Source organism: Equus quagga, chromosome 19 (genome assembly GCF_021613505.1).
Source record: "Equus quagga isolate Etosha38 chromosome 19, UCLA_HA_Equagga_1.0, whole genome shotgun sequence".
NCBI classification, from domain to species: Eukaryota; Metazoa; Chordata; class Mammalia; order Perissodactyla; family Equidae; genus Equus; species Equus quagga.
In genome coordinates this window covers 9,922,684-9,936,080 of record NC_060285.1, presented here as the reverse complement: position 1 = coordinate 9,936,080, position 13,397 = coordinate 9,922,684, and the positions used below count along the sequence as shown (strand labels likewise).

The 13,397-nt window shown below is 59.3% G+C and overlaps 1 protein-coding gene across 2 annotated transcripts in view; it reads left to right on the top strand.

The window, feature by feature from the left end:
* Nucleotides 1-12,144, top strand: part of MGAT3 (beta-1,4-mannosyl-glycoprotein 4-beta-N-acetylglucosaminyltransferase) — a 31,606-nt gene extending 19,462 nt beyond the window's left edge. For both annotated transcript variants that reach the window (XM_046646039.1, XM_046646040.1), the window contains exon 2: nucleotides 7,800-12,144. In XM_046646039.1, coding sequence (XP_046501995.1) covers nucleotides 7,801-9,408 — 1,608 coding nt within the window. In that variant the 5' untranslated portion in view covers nucleotide 7,800 and the 3' untranslated portion in view covers nucleotides 9,409-12,144. The remainder of the gene's footprint in view (nucleotides 1-7,799) is intronic.
* The last annotated feature ends 1,253 nt before the right edge of the window (nucleotides 12,145-13,397 follow it).

Genomic DNA, 13,397 nt, shown 5'->3' with positions numbered 1-13,397 from the left:
GGACCCCCAAATCTGAAGCCCCTCTGGGCCCCCGGTCCACCTCTCAGCAGGTGCAGGGCGCCCGGGGAGTCTCGGTTTCCATCTGTTTCACTCCCACAAGGCCTGTGTGGCTGAGCAAGTAGCTTAACCTCTTGCAGCCTCCATTTTCTCAACTACAAAACGGAGACACACATACCTGCCTCCAGGCATCCCCGTGAATCAACCCCTAATGTCTGCTCAGCCCTCGCAGAGACCGTGCCTGGCCCACAGCGTCTTGGTAAATGTTCACCCACAGCCTAGATGATGCGTTGGCTGTAGAGTGAGGCGTGCGTGTAGGCTTGACCCTTGTGGAGCCCTGCCTGATGGATACAAACGGAAGGAACGAATAAAATGAGGAGAGGTGAAGAAATAAACACAGTATGAGTTGTTCCCCGCATCTTGCCGGAACTCTGGAATCGGTCATGTTCTGTAGCCACCTCCTCTGCCCGTCTCTCCACGTGGGATTGTGGAACCTCACATTGGAAGGACCCTTATTTAGTGCCAGAGTCAGCGGGAGGTGGTTGCTGACTTCTAATCCTTGAGATGCTGACTTGCTCTGCTTAACCCAAAGGAAGGATGCGGAAACTCAGGGAGGCTGATTAGGGCCAACAGAAGGAAGAATTCCTAGCAGCCCAAAGGGCTTGGAATCGGTGCCTCTAAGAAGTGGACAAGCAGAGCCAGATGGGCACTTGGCAGGGGCACTGGTCTGGGGTGAAGTCACCCTCCAGGGGGCTCCAGATTCTTTGGGTTCTGGCCTCGGGTCCTGAAATCTCAATGAGTCACAGAAATGCCCTGTAGGGTGGTGGGTGCCAGTGGTAAGCAGCCCCCCGTTGGCCCAGGCCTTTAACGAAGCCGGTCAGGAGCAAAGCCTGGCATGTTCAGTGGGGTCATCTGTGTTTGGTCGTCTGGAAGGAAACCCAGTGGGAGGAAGGAAACAGGCGTTTTCAGATCATCTACCACGTGCCAGGCTCCAGGCAGGATTCTTTGACACCACAGCTCGTCCAGGTCTCCCACAGAACTGCAAGGGAGAGGATGACATCTTCCTCCCACATCTGAGAAGACTGAGGCCCAGAGAGGCCAAGTAACTTGCCTGAGGGCACACAGCTAGTAAGTCACAGGGCTGGGATTCACACCAAATCCTCCCAACTTCCAGTGACAATGGAGGCCAGTACTACTGAGCATCTGCTGTGTGCTTGGGCACGGCCACTAGTCCCTTCCATGGAGTAACTCGTTTGAGTCTCACAACAGCCTCATGAGATAGAGACTGTTATCCCTCCATTTTACAGAGAGGGGAACTGAGGCACGGAGAGGTAGAGTCTCTTGCCAAGGTCAGAAGCAGTGTTCAGATCCAACATCATAACCACTGGCCTGTCCTGGGTCTCAGGAGCTTCATGCAAACTCCATGCAGAGTTTGCTGCACAGATGCATCTCCTGCCTTCCTGAGGGAGGCGGGCAGAGCCCTGGGGTTGGGTGGGGCAGGCCTGGACTGGGGTGGAGCACAGGGAGGAGGGCTTCGGCTCACGGTCAAGATGCCCTTTCAAGCAGATGCGCTAACTCCTCGAGAGGTGGTAGGGTCCATCCCCAGAGGTGCTCCGGACGAGGGGTTGAGGATGGGTGGATTCCTGCCCAGGAGTGGAGACTGAGGGTGGGCTCCAAGGTGTCCCCCCATGGATGTCTCAAAAGTGCCCTAGGCACCTACTTTGTGTCGGACACAGACCACAGCTGGCCCCTTCTCCCAGTTAGAGGAGTTGCGTGTCCCATGGCTGTCCCAGAGCTGAGACGTCAGGAATCAGGTGTCATGAGGCAGGTTGGGAAGGGAGGCCAGAGGGTGTCAGACGAGGGAAGTGGCAGTTAGGATATGAGTCACTGAACCACAGAGGAGGCTGGCAAGGGCCAGGGTGAGGCCGGCTGTGGGCACCCCCAGGCCAAGCTAGGACCCTGGTCAGCGCAGGGGAGCTCAGTACCACGGAGAGCTCCACGGGAGGCTCCTGTCAGGCTGGTGACAGCTGTCAGGGTGTGTCTGCACCCAGGAGGCTGCTGCCCGCCTGGCCCACCCCGAGGTCACAGCCTGCCATCTCCAGGAAGTACCTGTCTTCTCTCTGGCCAGGAGCCCCCACTGGACTCAGCCTGAGCCCGCCCCTGAGCTCGTGGCTGGGCCATGGGGTTTGGGCTCATCTGCTTCCTTCTCTCACCCCATCAGCCTTCCAAGGAGAGCCTAAGGAAAAAGGGCAAGAGCAGGAGCAGAGAGAAGTGGGAAGAGGGATGGAAGGAGGAAAATCTGCCCAGCCGGGACCTTCTGGGGCATGGCCACGGCTGCAAGTCAGCACAGGGAGGAGGCTCTGGGTGGGCTTGTGCTGCCACCATCCTGGGTCAGGGGCAGCCTCAGCCTCCTGCAGCCATGATTATCTGGCTCCCAGGAAGCACTCAGCCCATCCGCTACTGACTTCATGCAGGAGACCCCGGCCCCGGGGGCTGGTGGCAATTCACGGAGCATGGGGGGCGGGGGTCCTTCTAGAGAGGCTTCCTGAGGGCCTTGCCATTCTTCCCTCCTCCCCTGGAGCCCCAGGAAGCGGGGTGCTGTTTCCCAGCCCACGCCCCGGGAGGCTCAGGGTCTGCCCGGGCTCACTTGCTGAGCCCCTACTCTGCTCCTTGCTGCTCTGAGACAGGACAGCACCCACCGGGGCCCAGGCCCTGCCAGGGGCTCCCCTCCGAGCCTTTGCTCATGCTGTGCCCCCGCCTGAAGGCTCTCTCTCCTCTCTGCCAGGCTGGGGAAGAGTAATAGCCATAAGAAGAGCGAAAGCTTATTGGGCGCTGACTATGTGCTGGAAACTTTAGGTGGGTTATTATTGGATCCTCAGTTTGTAGATGAGAAAAAAGAGGAAGGTGGTTAATCTGCCGAAGGCCGTGCAGACAGGAAACGGCAGAGCCAGGATTTGAACCGGGCAGTCTGGTGCTGCAGTCATGCACGTGGAAGCGATGGTGAGCATGGTCAGCAGGCCCAGGGCTGTGCAGGGCACTCTTGTTGAGCACCTGCTGTGTACAGCTCCCTGCCCCTGGGGGCTCGTGGTCCAGCTAGGGAGACAGATGTCGGGGGAGAAGAGCCCAGCATGGCGAGCCTTGGGAAAGGGACAGGGCTGTGGGTTGGCCTCTCTGATTGTGTGTCCCTTTTGAAGTGGGCAGGACAGGAATGGTTATGTCCATTTTCTAGATGGAGGAGTTGAGGCTTGGAGAGGCCAAGTGAGCATGAGGCTCAGGTTCACAGTGGCCATATGAACCCAGATGACGGTTCAGTGCTCCCTGTGGGGAGTCAGGAAGAGGGTTGGGAGGGCGCAGTCCAGGTTCAGGCCTGGGGCAGAAGGAGGCCAGCTCTGGCGCAAAGCAGGCACCCAAGACATACTCCGTGAATTTTATTGACCTGAGTGAAGGCCTTCGTGTGGCCTCTGAGCTGCCGGAGAATCAGCCTCAGCAGGAGAGAGACGGGACGGGTCTGTCCTCAGAGGGCAACGGCCCAGCCCCTGGGAGACCCCCAGTCCTTCCTCAGCTAAGCTTGCTTCTCTAGGCAGGTCCTGACCACCACGCCCCGCCCCGGGTCCCGAGTTGCTGGAGGAGCTCTAGCTGATGTTTCCTGGGAAGCATGGGGTGGGGGTGGGCAGTGGTGGACTGGACAGTGCCCACCCCCAGCTCCCACTCCCAGAGCCTGGGGGGACCTCACATCTGAAGCATTGCTCGCCTTGCCCCCATCCATTCTGTGAAGCTTCTAGATGGAGCATACTGTGGAAGGGACCTGACATTCTGATCCAGAGACCAAGGTTACAGCCAGGCTCTGCTGTTAGCCAGCTGTGTGACCGTGGCCACGCCCTTCACTCAGCCTCAGTGTCTGCTGGGCTCTGCCATTCACTCCCTCCATTCACGAAGGCTGTTGGGTGGGGAGGGGTGGCCTCCGCCCTAGTCAGGGGCTACTCCATCCTTCTGGGTCCTGGAGCCACCGTATTGGACTCCTCGCTCACACTTTGAACTTAAGGCCACCCCAGTCTCCCCTGGACATCACAGCAGCCTCCTCTTGCTCTCCCTGCCCCGCCCTTAAGGCGACAGTCTGTTCAACAGAGCAGCCCGAGTCAGCCTGTTCAGACCAAAGTCAGGTCATGTCCTTGCTCCGCTCAGCATCCCCCATGGGAGCCACGGTCCCCGCTGTGGCCCCAGGCTCTGCGTGGTCTGGGCCCGCCATCTCCCTCCCGTCCACCCTCCTCCTGACTCCGGCTGTTCCTTCTGCCTGGAACCTTCATCCCCTGCACCCTCCCTTTCTTCAAGTCTCGCTCTTCCCCGTGCGGCCTGCCCTGACCACCCTGCTGGTCACTGAGCCACCCCTCCTGTCCTTTGCATGGCTTCATTTTTCTCCAGAGCATGACTCTGTCTAATGCATGATGTTACCTGACTCACTTATTCTCCGTTTGTTCCGTCTCCTTGCCCTGCTCAGCCCTGTGTGTGCTCCACGAGGGCGGGGGTTCTTGTCCACCTTGTCCCCTGTGCTCCCAGGCCTGGCGCAGTGCCGGCCACATGGCGGGCTCTCAACAGGTGGCTGCTGTGTGAACGGATGACGGGCTGTGGGAGCAGCCTGCGGGGTGTTGTGTGGTCCAAGGCGATCGTGGCTGTTCCACCCCCTGGATGTCTTCACTGGTCACTGGGGACTCTTTGTGGGGCCCCTGTCACCCCGCTTGGGTTGAGCTTGGCAGATGGAAGGGGCCCAACAGCTTTACCATGGGATGAATTTCCACTATTGACCCCACAGAATCGAGCCTGATCCTTGCTAATTGTGTGACACTGAGCATGTTCCATCAGCTCCCTGGCCTCAGTCTCTTCGCCTGTAAAATGGGGCGACAGTGGTACCTGCTTTGTGTTGGAAGGACCCAGTGAGGTTGCTTGTGCAGTGTGCTCAGGACAGTGGCTGGCTTAGAAGCTTCATGATTACACCTGAGGGTCTCTCAATGAAATATAACGGAGGGAGAAATGCTGCCAGCTGGGCCTAATGTGGTTTCGCAGCTTTAGCCCACAGCCGGCCCACTAGGCAGGGACACGGTCTCAGCTGTAAGGAGGGAGAGAAGCTCTGGCTCAGAAACAGAACAGCTCGAGTCCTGACTCGGCCACCTTCTTACTGTCCTTTGGGGAAAGTCTTGTCACCTTGCTGAGTCTCAATTTCCCCATCTGTAAAAACAGAGCAGTTACATGACCTCCCAGGGTGATTGAGACCCTGGATGCGAATGCTTATTTATTTATTCAGTTTCCTATTTATATGCCTCTCAGTCAAAAGGGTGTATTTGAAGCACTAGTTAAAACACACGAAGATAAGAGAAAAAGGAATTAGGCCAGAAGAATAAGAGTTAAAAAAAAAAAATACAGGCAGCCATGAGCAATGGTGTCCCAGAAAATGTGGTCTGAGAGGTACTGACTTGCTCTGGGCTGACCACCGTGCATTTTTGAGCTTCCTAGCAGCCTGAGTGACAAGGGAAACATGCTCAGTTCCATGATTCTCAGCAGCAAGCCAGGCTGGGGCCTCATCAAGGGGCCTCTGCCTAAAGGCCCCTGTGAGTCAAAGGGAGATTCCAGGCTTTGGTGAGTCTGTGCTCCCAAGGGCACAGCCCGCCAATTGTTACCAGATCCTGAAAGCCAGCCTGGCTGGAGAGCCGTGGGGCAGCTGGGTCAAGGTGACCACGGCAGAGCCACAGGAACCCCATTGCACCAGGCAGGGCGTTCGCTTGCCTCTCTGAGCTGCTCTTACCTGCTAAGGCCTGTGTTCGTTGCTGCCAGAGGATTTGGTCTGAGACGCAGCCGGGCCCTGCCCTGCCCAGCTCACGGGTCAGTCGTCCAACGAGGGCTGGGATTGGGGTGTGCCCCACAGAAGCAGAAGTGGGAGGAAAACAGTCTGCCAGAAGGATCGGGGCTGCCTTGCCAGGTCCTGAAGCCCCTTGTGTGGGTCCCTCTCGAGGCTTCTGCCGTGCTGATCTCAGTCGGCAGTGCTGCCTTCTGCCTGGTCCTGGCCATGGCAAGAACGCCTGTCCACCTGCCTGGATCAGGCCCCACCCCTCGGCCTGTCCACACCCTGCCGGCTGGGTCTCCCTGCCTCGCTTTGTCAGAGCAGGGCTGGAGTCCACTGTGGAGAGAGGAGCCCAGGAGACCCACTTCAGAATGTTGCTGAGGAGCAGCCCTGCCTCCCGCCTTCCCAAAAGCCAGTGGGGACCAGCCCCAGCCCTGCCCTGGGACGGCTGTCATTTAGCAGAGGTCAGGCCCCCACCCCCGATTGTCCTGCCTGCAGTCAGCTGTGCCAGCCACCGCGGGCAGGCTCCAGGAGGGCCAGGTACTTCACCTGGAGGAGGGGAACATCTTTGACCGAGAGCAGTCCCGCCCTGGCCAGCGGGATTGGTGACTGACTGTTCCTCGCTCGTGTGCTCAGGGCTCCTCACAAAGGTGAGGCTGGGGAGGCGTGTAGCACAGAAGTCGAGCCGCCTGGAGTCGTGGCCCTGCTTTGTGACTGCCTGCCTGCCCCGCCTGGGTCGAGCACACATTGAGCTGCTGGCTCCAGCCAGAGGTGCTCCCTGGCTGCACAGAGTCATCAGATAAACAGCGCGTCAGAATAAAGGGTGGAGATTTAGTTAATAGTCACACGTCCGTTTCAGTTTCCCAGTTGTGACAAATGTGCTGTGGTCGTGTAAGATGTCAAACTAGGGGAGACTGGGTGAGGGGTGGAAGGGGACCCTCTGCTCTATCTTGGTACCTTTTCTGATAAGCTACAAATACTCTAAAATAGTCTACTTAAATTGTGAAAACCGTGTCCCCAGTCCACAGCCATAAACTATCTGATAAGTTAAACCACGCAAGTGAGGGGAGCATGGTTCCATTCCTGACTCACTCAGGAGCAGACAGCGATTCATTCGACACAACCCTGGAATTGTATGTGACCTCTGAAAGGAAGTGGCACATTTATTTCTACTGATGTGAAAATCTCTACCATTGATGGAGGAAAAACTGATTGCACCTAGTGTCCGATAGATAATATTTGTGAAAGCTATTAAACTAAGAACATAAGAGTTGCATATAAACCAGTGATACATCTCAAACGGATCAAATTGTTTCTGCCTGGCCGTCAGTCCAGCACAGGGCGGGGGGAAGGAAGGGGAACTTTTACTTGGTTTTATTCTTCAAATATGTTAGAATTAAGTGTCATCCCTTGAAGCCTGTGAATTTTTTCAGTGAAAAGGTATGAAAAAGATTTGTCAATATGTCTGGAAGGAAGGAAGGACGGACAGACAAGGACAGCACCTGGGCAGGGCAGGGCAGGGGCCCGGTGTCCACAGCCGGCTCCCCGCCTCTCGGGGGCCTGTGAGCCCTCTGGGGCAGCTTCTGCACTGCAGGGTCGAGCTTTTCCCAGGATGCACTTTGTTCCTGGAGCAAAGCCTAGCAATGCAGCTGGTCCGCTCAGGGAGGGCGGGCCAGGTGGGGGAGCAGGCTGCAGAGGGGGATGTTCGGTGGCCTGGTGGTCTCGGGGGAAGGGCTGTGGGAGCAGGGGGGTCCTGAGCCAGGAGGAGAGTTTCCAGGGGTGCTCGGTACAGCAGGCTTGACCGCTGAGGGCTGGAGGTGACTTGATGCAGTGGCATCGGGTGCTGGCCAGGACATTCAAACAGGGTGCCAGCAAAGGCATCCTCAGGCCCCTTCCTAGGAGAAGAGCCCCCGGCTCCGCCCGCCAGGTCTGCAGACCCCTGACCCGTCCACTGTCTCCCTCTTCCCTGCAGGATGAAGATGAGACGCTATAAGCTGTTCCTCATGTTCTGTATGGCCGGCCTGTGCCTCATCTCCTTCCTGCACTTCTTTAAGACCCTGTCCTATGTCACCTTCCCCCGAGAACTGGCCTCCCTCAGCCCGAACCTCGTGTCCAGCTTCTTCTGGAACAATGCCCCCGTCACGCCCCAGGCCAGCCCGGAGCCGGGTAGCCCGGACCTGCTGCGGACCCCACTCTATTCCCACTCGCCCCTGCTCCAGCCGCTGCCGCCAAGCAAGGCCACGGAGGAGCTCCACCGCATGTACTTCGTGCTGCCCGAGGACACCACCGAGTATTTCGTCCGCACCAAAGCCGGGGGCGTCTGCTTCAAACCAGGTACCAAGATGCTGGAGAAGCCCCCCCTGGGGCGGCCAGAGGAGAAGGCGGAGGGGGGCGACGGGGGCTCCTCGGCCCGGGGCCCGGCCCGGCACCTGCTGAGCGCCCGGGAGCGCGCGGGCGGCCGCGGGGGCGCGCGGCGCAAGTGGGTGGAGTGCGTGTGCCTGCCGGGCTGGCACGGGCCGAGCTGCGGCGTGCCCACCGTGGTGCAGCACTCCAACCTGCCCACCAAGGAGCGCCTGGTGCCCCGGGAGGTGCCGCGGCGCGTCATCAACGCCATCAACATCAACCACGAGTTCGACCTGCTGGACGTGCGCTTCCACGAGCTGGGCGACGTGGTGGACGCCTTCGTGGTGTGCGAGTCCAACTTCACGGCCTACGGGGAGCCGCGGCCGCTCAAGTTCCGGGAGATGCTGACCAACGGCACCTTCGAGTACATCCGGCACAAGGTGCTGTACGTCTTCCTGGACCACTTCCCGCTGGGCGGGCGGCAGGACGGCTGGATCGCCGACGACTACCTGCGCACCTTCCTGACGCAGGACGGCGTGTCCCGGCTGCGCAACCTGCGGCCCGACGACGTCTTCATCATCGACGACGCCGACGAGATCCCCGCGCGCGACGGCGTGCTCTTCCTCAAGCTCTACGACGGCTGGACCGAGCCCTTCGCCTTCCACATGCGCAAGTCGCTGTACGGCTTCTTCTGGAAGCAGCCGGGCACCCTGGAGGTGGTGTCGGGCTGCACGGTGGACATGCTGCAGACGGTGTACGGGCTGGACGGCATCCGCCTGCGCCGCCGCCAGTACTACACCATGCCCAACTTCCGGCAGTACGAGAACCGCACCGGCCACATCCTGGTGCAGTGGTCGCTCGGCAGCCCCCTGCACTTCGCCGGCTGGCACTGCTCCTGGTGCTTCACGCCCGAGGGCATCTACTTCAAGCTCGTGTCCGCCCAGAACGGCGACTTCCCCCGCTGGGGAGACTATGAGGACAAGCGGGACCTCAACTACATCCGGGGTCTGATCCGCACCGGGGGCTGGTTTGACGGCACGCAGCAGGAGTACCCCCCCGCCGACCCCAGCGAGCACATGTACGCCCCTAAGTACCTGCTCAAGAACTACGACCAGTTCCGCTACCTGCTGGACAACCCCTACCAGAAGCCCAAGAGCGCGGAGGAGGCTGGGCAGCGCAACAAGGGTCCCGAGGGAAGGCCATCTGCTAGGGGCAAATTGGACACGGTCGAAGGCTAAGGCTGCATGATCTTACACGGCCAGCGGCACGGCGAGGGTGGCGGTGGGCGGCGGCCCCTCCTGTCGTCTTCCTGCCTCCCTCTGTCATCTGGCTGGTTCTTGGGAGGACCAGGAGTGGATGGGTGGGGGCGTCCTCCCTGGTAAGGCCTTATGATTCAGGATCAGGCCTGTGAGCTCACAAAACATCCTTCCTGTCAGGAGAGGGGAGTGTGGTCCTTCGGCCAGCGAGAGCGCTGTGGCTGGAGGTGCCAGCGAGAGTGCATGATGGTTACAGGGTAGCAGGGGAGGGCGGGCGGGGGGAGGGAGCCTGCAGGAGCTCCCCAGGGCAGCCGGGTCAGAGCTGCCGCCCCCACCCGGGAGAAGCCCACCTGTTTGACCTCCTGGGGCTTCAGAACTGCACTGGGCAAGGGGGACTCCAGGAAGTCTTGACGTTCCTTCTCCCTTTCTCTGTTGCTGTCTTGTGGGCTGCCCACTCAGTCCTTGCCAGGCCTGGAGTCCAGGTCTCGGGGTGGGCTGGGAGCCAGCAGGTCGGACCTAAGGTCAGGGGTGAGGAGTCGGGGGAGACTCTCCACCATCTCAGGGGGAGTCACCCTCGTGCCCTTCCTTGGGGCTGGCGGGGAACCAGAAAGGGGTCACGAGGCTGGCCTAAGAGGGATGTTAAAGCCAGTTATATGTCATCTCATTGCCCTTAGTGTGCCTCCTGGAGGCGGGGGGTGTATTCGTTGAGTAGATTCTAAGCTGCTGTAATTAAGAGACCCCGGAACACAGTGGTTTAAGCAAGATGAGCTTGTTTCCAAGAACTGTCCAGAGGGAGAGGTCCAGGGCTGGTGGGACACACTGCTTCCCTTCATACACACCATCCAATTTGGGATGGAGGGGTTGCTCCAGCTCCCACCATCACATGTGCATCCAAGCCCGGGGAGGCAGAGAAAGGCAAGGGAAGTGCACACCGTTTCCTGTTAAGAGATGGCACAGTCACTTCTGATCGCATCTCACTGGCCAGGACTTAGTCACGTGGCCACAGTAGCTGCAAGGGAAGCTGGGAAAGGTAGTCTTCAGCTGGGCGGCCGTGTACCCAGCCTCAGCCTGGGAGTTCTCTCGTTAAAGGAGGAGGAGAGGAGGGGTGGGGGGTGAGGAGCGTCCCTGGCACAGGGGGAGGGGCGAGAGGGTCGGAATGACTGTTGAAGTCAAAGGATCCTGCTCTTGTGTTCAGAGCTCTCAGAACAACCTGCGCCTGACCCTGCTGCCAGCCCAGGGCTGGGTGCAGGGAGAGCCTGCAGCTGTGGGAAGAGGAGGTGCCCCCCTCCTTGAGGTCCCCTCGGATGTCTGCCCAGAGGTGCCCAGATACAGAGCCTGCCTGTGGAACCGTATGTGTCTGTGCGCGTGTGTGTGTATTTATGGGCATGGGTGCATGCTTGGTGTGTCCTTGTGATGTGTCTGTGTTGGGGTGTCCCTGTACATATAGGCTTGTGTGTGGATTTGGAGTAGGGCCCACGCTACCCTTCCTCAGGACCTGGAGCCTGTGGCCACACCTCCTGCAGCTCCCCAAAATGACTGAGGCAGAAAGCCCTTAGGGAGCCTGGAAAGCAAGGCTGATGGGGGGGTCTGTCTGTCTGTCTGTCTGTCTGTCTTTCAGTCCAAGGAATGCTGAGAGCTCACTACCTCCCCAGCCCCTCCTGGCCCCAACCACATTCTTTCCACCTTGTCCCCCCAGCTTCCAGCTGGGACTTTCCCTGGGTGTCTTATTGGGGGTTTCCTGAGGAGAGGAGGGTGTCTTCTGTGCCACGGCTCTGTCTGGGGAAGTGCCAGGGGCTGGCATGGTCTGGGGAGCTGGCAACGGAGCAGCCTCTGGTGGGTAGGCATGAAGCAGACTGAGGGGGCTCTACTGCCCCCCCCCGGGAACCCCTCCCTTGGAGTTACAGCAGCCCCCCTCTCTGGTCCCTCTTGGGGCTGAGAAGTGGCTCAAGAGGTCAGGGTGTCCCTGTGGCTGTGGGTCAGCCCAGGCCAAGGCCTGCTCTTCCCAGCCACGGCTGCTGGCCCTCTGGATGGGCAGTCTTTGGGGACTGAATCGTGCCTGAGCCCCAGCTGGGGCCTCCCTCCTTGACGGCTTCCTCGCCCCCTGCCCCTGGCAACCCCAGCTGTGGTGGGAATGCCCCCTCCCACCTCGGCCTCCGTTTCACCAGCTTAGGGGCCGGGGAAGGAGAGGGGAGGAGCCCAGACCTGCCAGGCCCCCCCTACCCTCCAACCCAGGGCCATGGTGTGGAGAAGACAGCTGTCAGAGGGTGGGGGGCCAGGCATGGGGTTGGGGAGTTTCAAAATGATCACATCATACACTGGGAATTTTGGGGGGTGGGGGAGCCGTGGGCCACTCCCCCAGTATGGAGGGGAGCCAAACAATGTGAACGTCAGCATACCACTGGCCCTATCGCCATATCCAGATTTCTTTCCTGGGAACCACTGGCCCTGTGACCTCTAGACTCAAGGACCGCCCCCACAGGTCACATTGGTTCCTGGGGCAGGCGTTGGGAGAGCTTTAGGGGCAAAGGTGACAGTTGGGGTGGGGAGATAGGACTTGCCCAAGCAGAATGCAGGGCCCTGGGAAATGTATAATTTAAAGACACGAATAATAATAATAGTATTATTTTTTTTGTAAGGGAAAATCAATATGTACATTCTGAAATCATTTTCTCTGTAAATGGTTGGATTTCATTTCACCCTTAAAGGGATGCCTAAAGGAGAAGATAATATTAATAATAAAAACAGCTACAAAGTCTGGAGGGTGTGCGTGTGGCTGGTTTGGGGGTGCTCCGGGCAGGCAGGGATGCCAAGGCGTGGCTCTGGTCTTGCTAAGACACCTCGCTGCCAACTGTTGGATCAGCGGGGCTTGAGCCTTCCCTAGGACTGGACAACCAGTGGGAAGGGGGTGTGCAGAGCGCCTGCATCGAGGGAGGCAGTTACCCTGCACACCAAGGGAGCATCCTTCCCTCCCAGGGGGACGGGGGCGCCGGACCGAGGTCCACAGAAGGAAGAAGAGAGCCTGAGCCAGCGGCACCCACCCTCCCGAGGTGGGCGGGGACCCCTTTGGGGATCTAGGTGAACGCTTTGGTGCCTCTGCAGAGAGGAGAGGGATTCTCCCACAATTGTGCTCTCGGAGCATCGAGACATTGTCAGGGGTCCCAAGGTCACACAGCCGCTTGGTGGCAGGACAAGCCAGACCTGGATTCCCAGCGTGGGTCCTGTTGCCACCCTCTGGGGAGGTGCGGATGGCCTCCAGGATCAGTCATCTCTCTCCCGTGGAGCTGACCTTGCACTTGTGCTGTGATGGTTCCTGGGGCCGTGGGATGTGGGGGCTTCCTGGAGGCTCCCTCTGGGCCCTGTGGATACTGGCATTGTCCTCGGGAGGGGGCCCTCTGGGTATTTTCTAAGCAGAGTCTCCAAGACGGTGGGAGTGGACACACTTTGAACTCTGCCTTGGTCCCCTGTGGGGTGGCTGTGCGGCCTCCATGTTAGAAGGGGAGACCGAGGCTGGAGTTGGGGAGGAGTGGCACAGCGTTGGTGGCCAGAGCACGGCCACTGTCTCCTCAGCACCCGAAAGGTTCTAAGCACTTTACCTGCGTAGCTGTGGCCTGGCCTCGGCCACACTCCCAGAGCCCAGGGAGGCGCCCCTGCGGGTGCAGGACTGAGTGGAGGAGATGCAGGTGCCCCGCTCAGCCACAAGAGGGCGATGGGGAGCCACCGGCCGTTTGTGATCCGGCTCACAACCTTCCAGTCACGGCCGAGTGAATCATCACCAGCCTGAACATTTACAGACATTATTAAAGTGCTTATTTTGTGCCAAACTCTAAGCAAAAAGATTTCCCTCCCCGCCGTTCCTGTTTTACAGATTGGGCACATTAAATAATTAGGCCGTGAATGGCCGAGTCAGGGTTTGCCTAATACCGGAAGCTGAGCTCGTAGCCGCCAACCTGCACGCCCTCTGTCAGCATCCA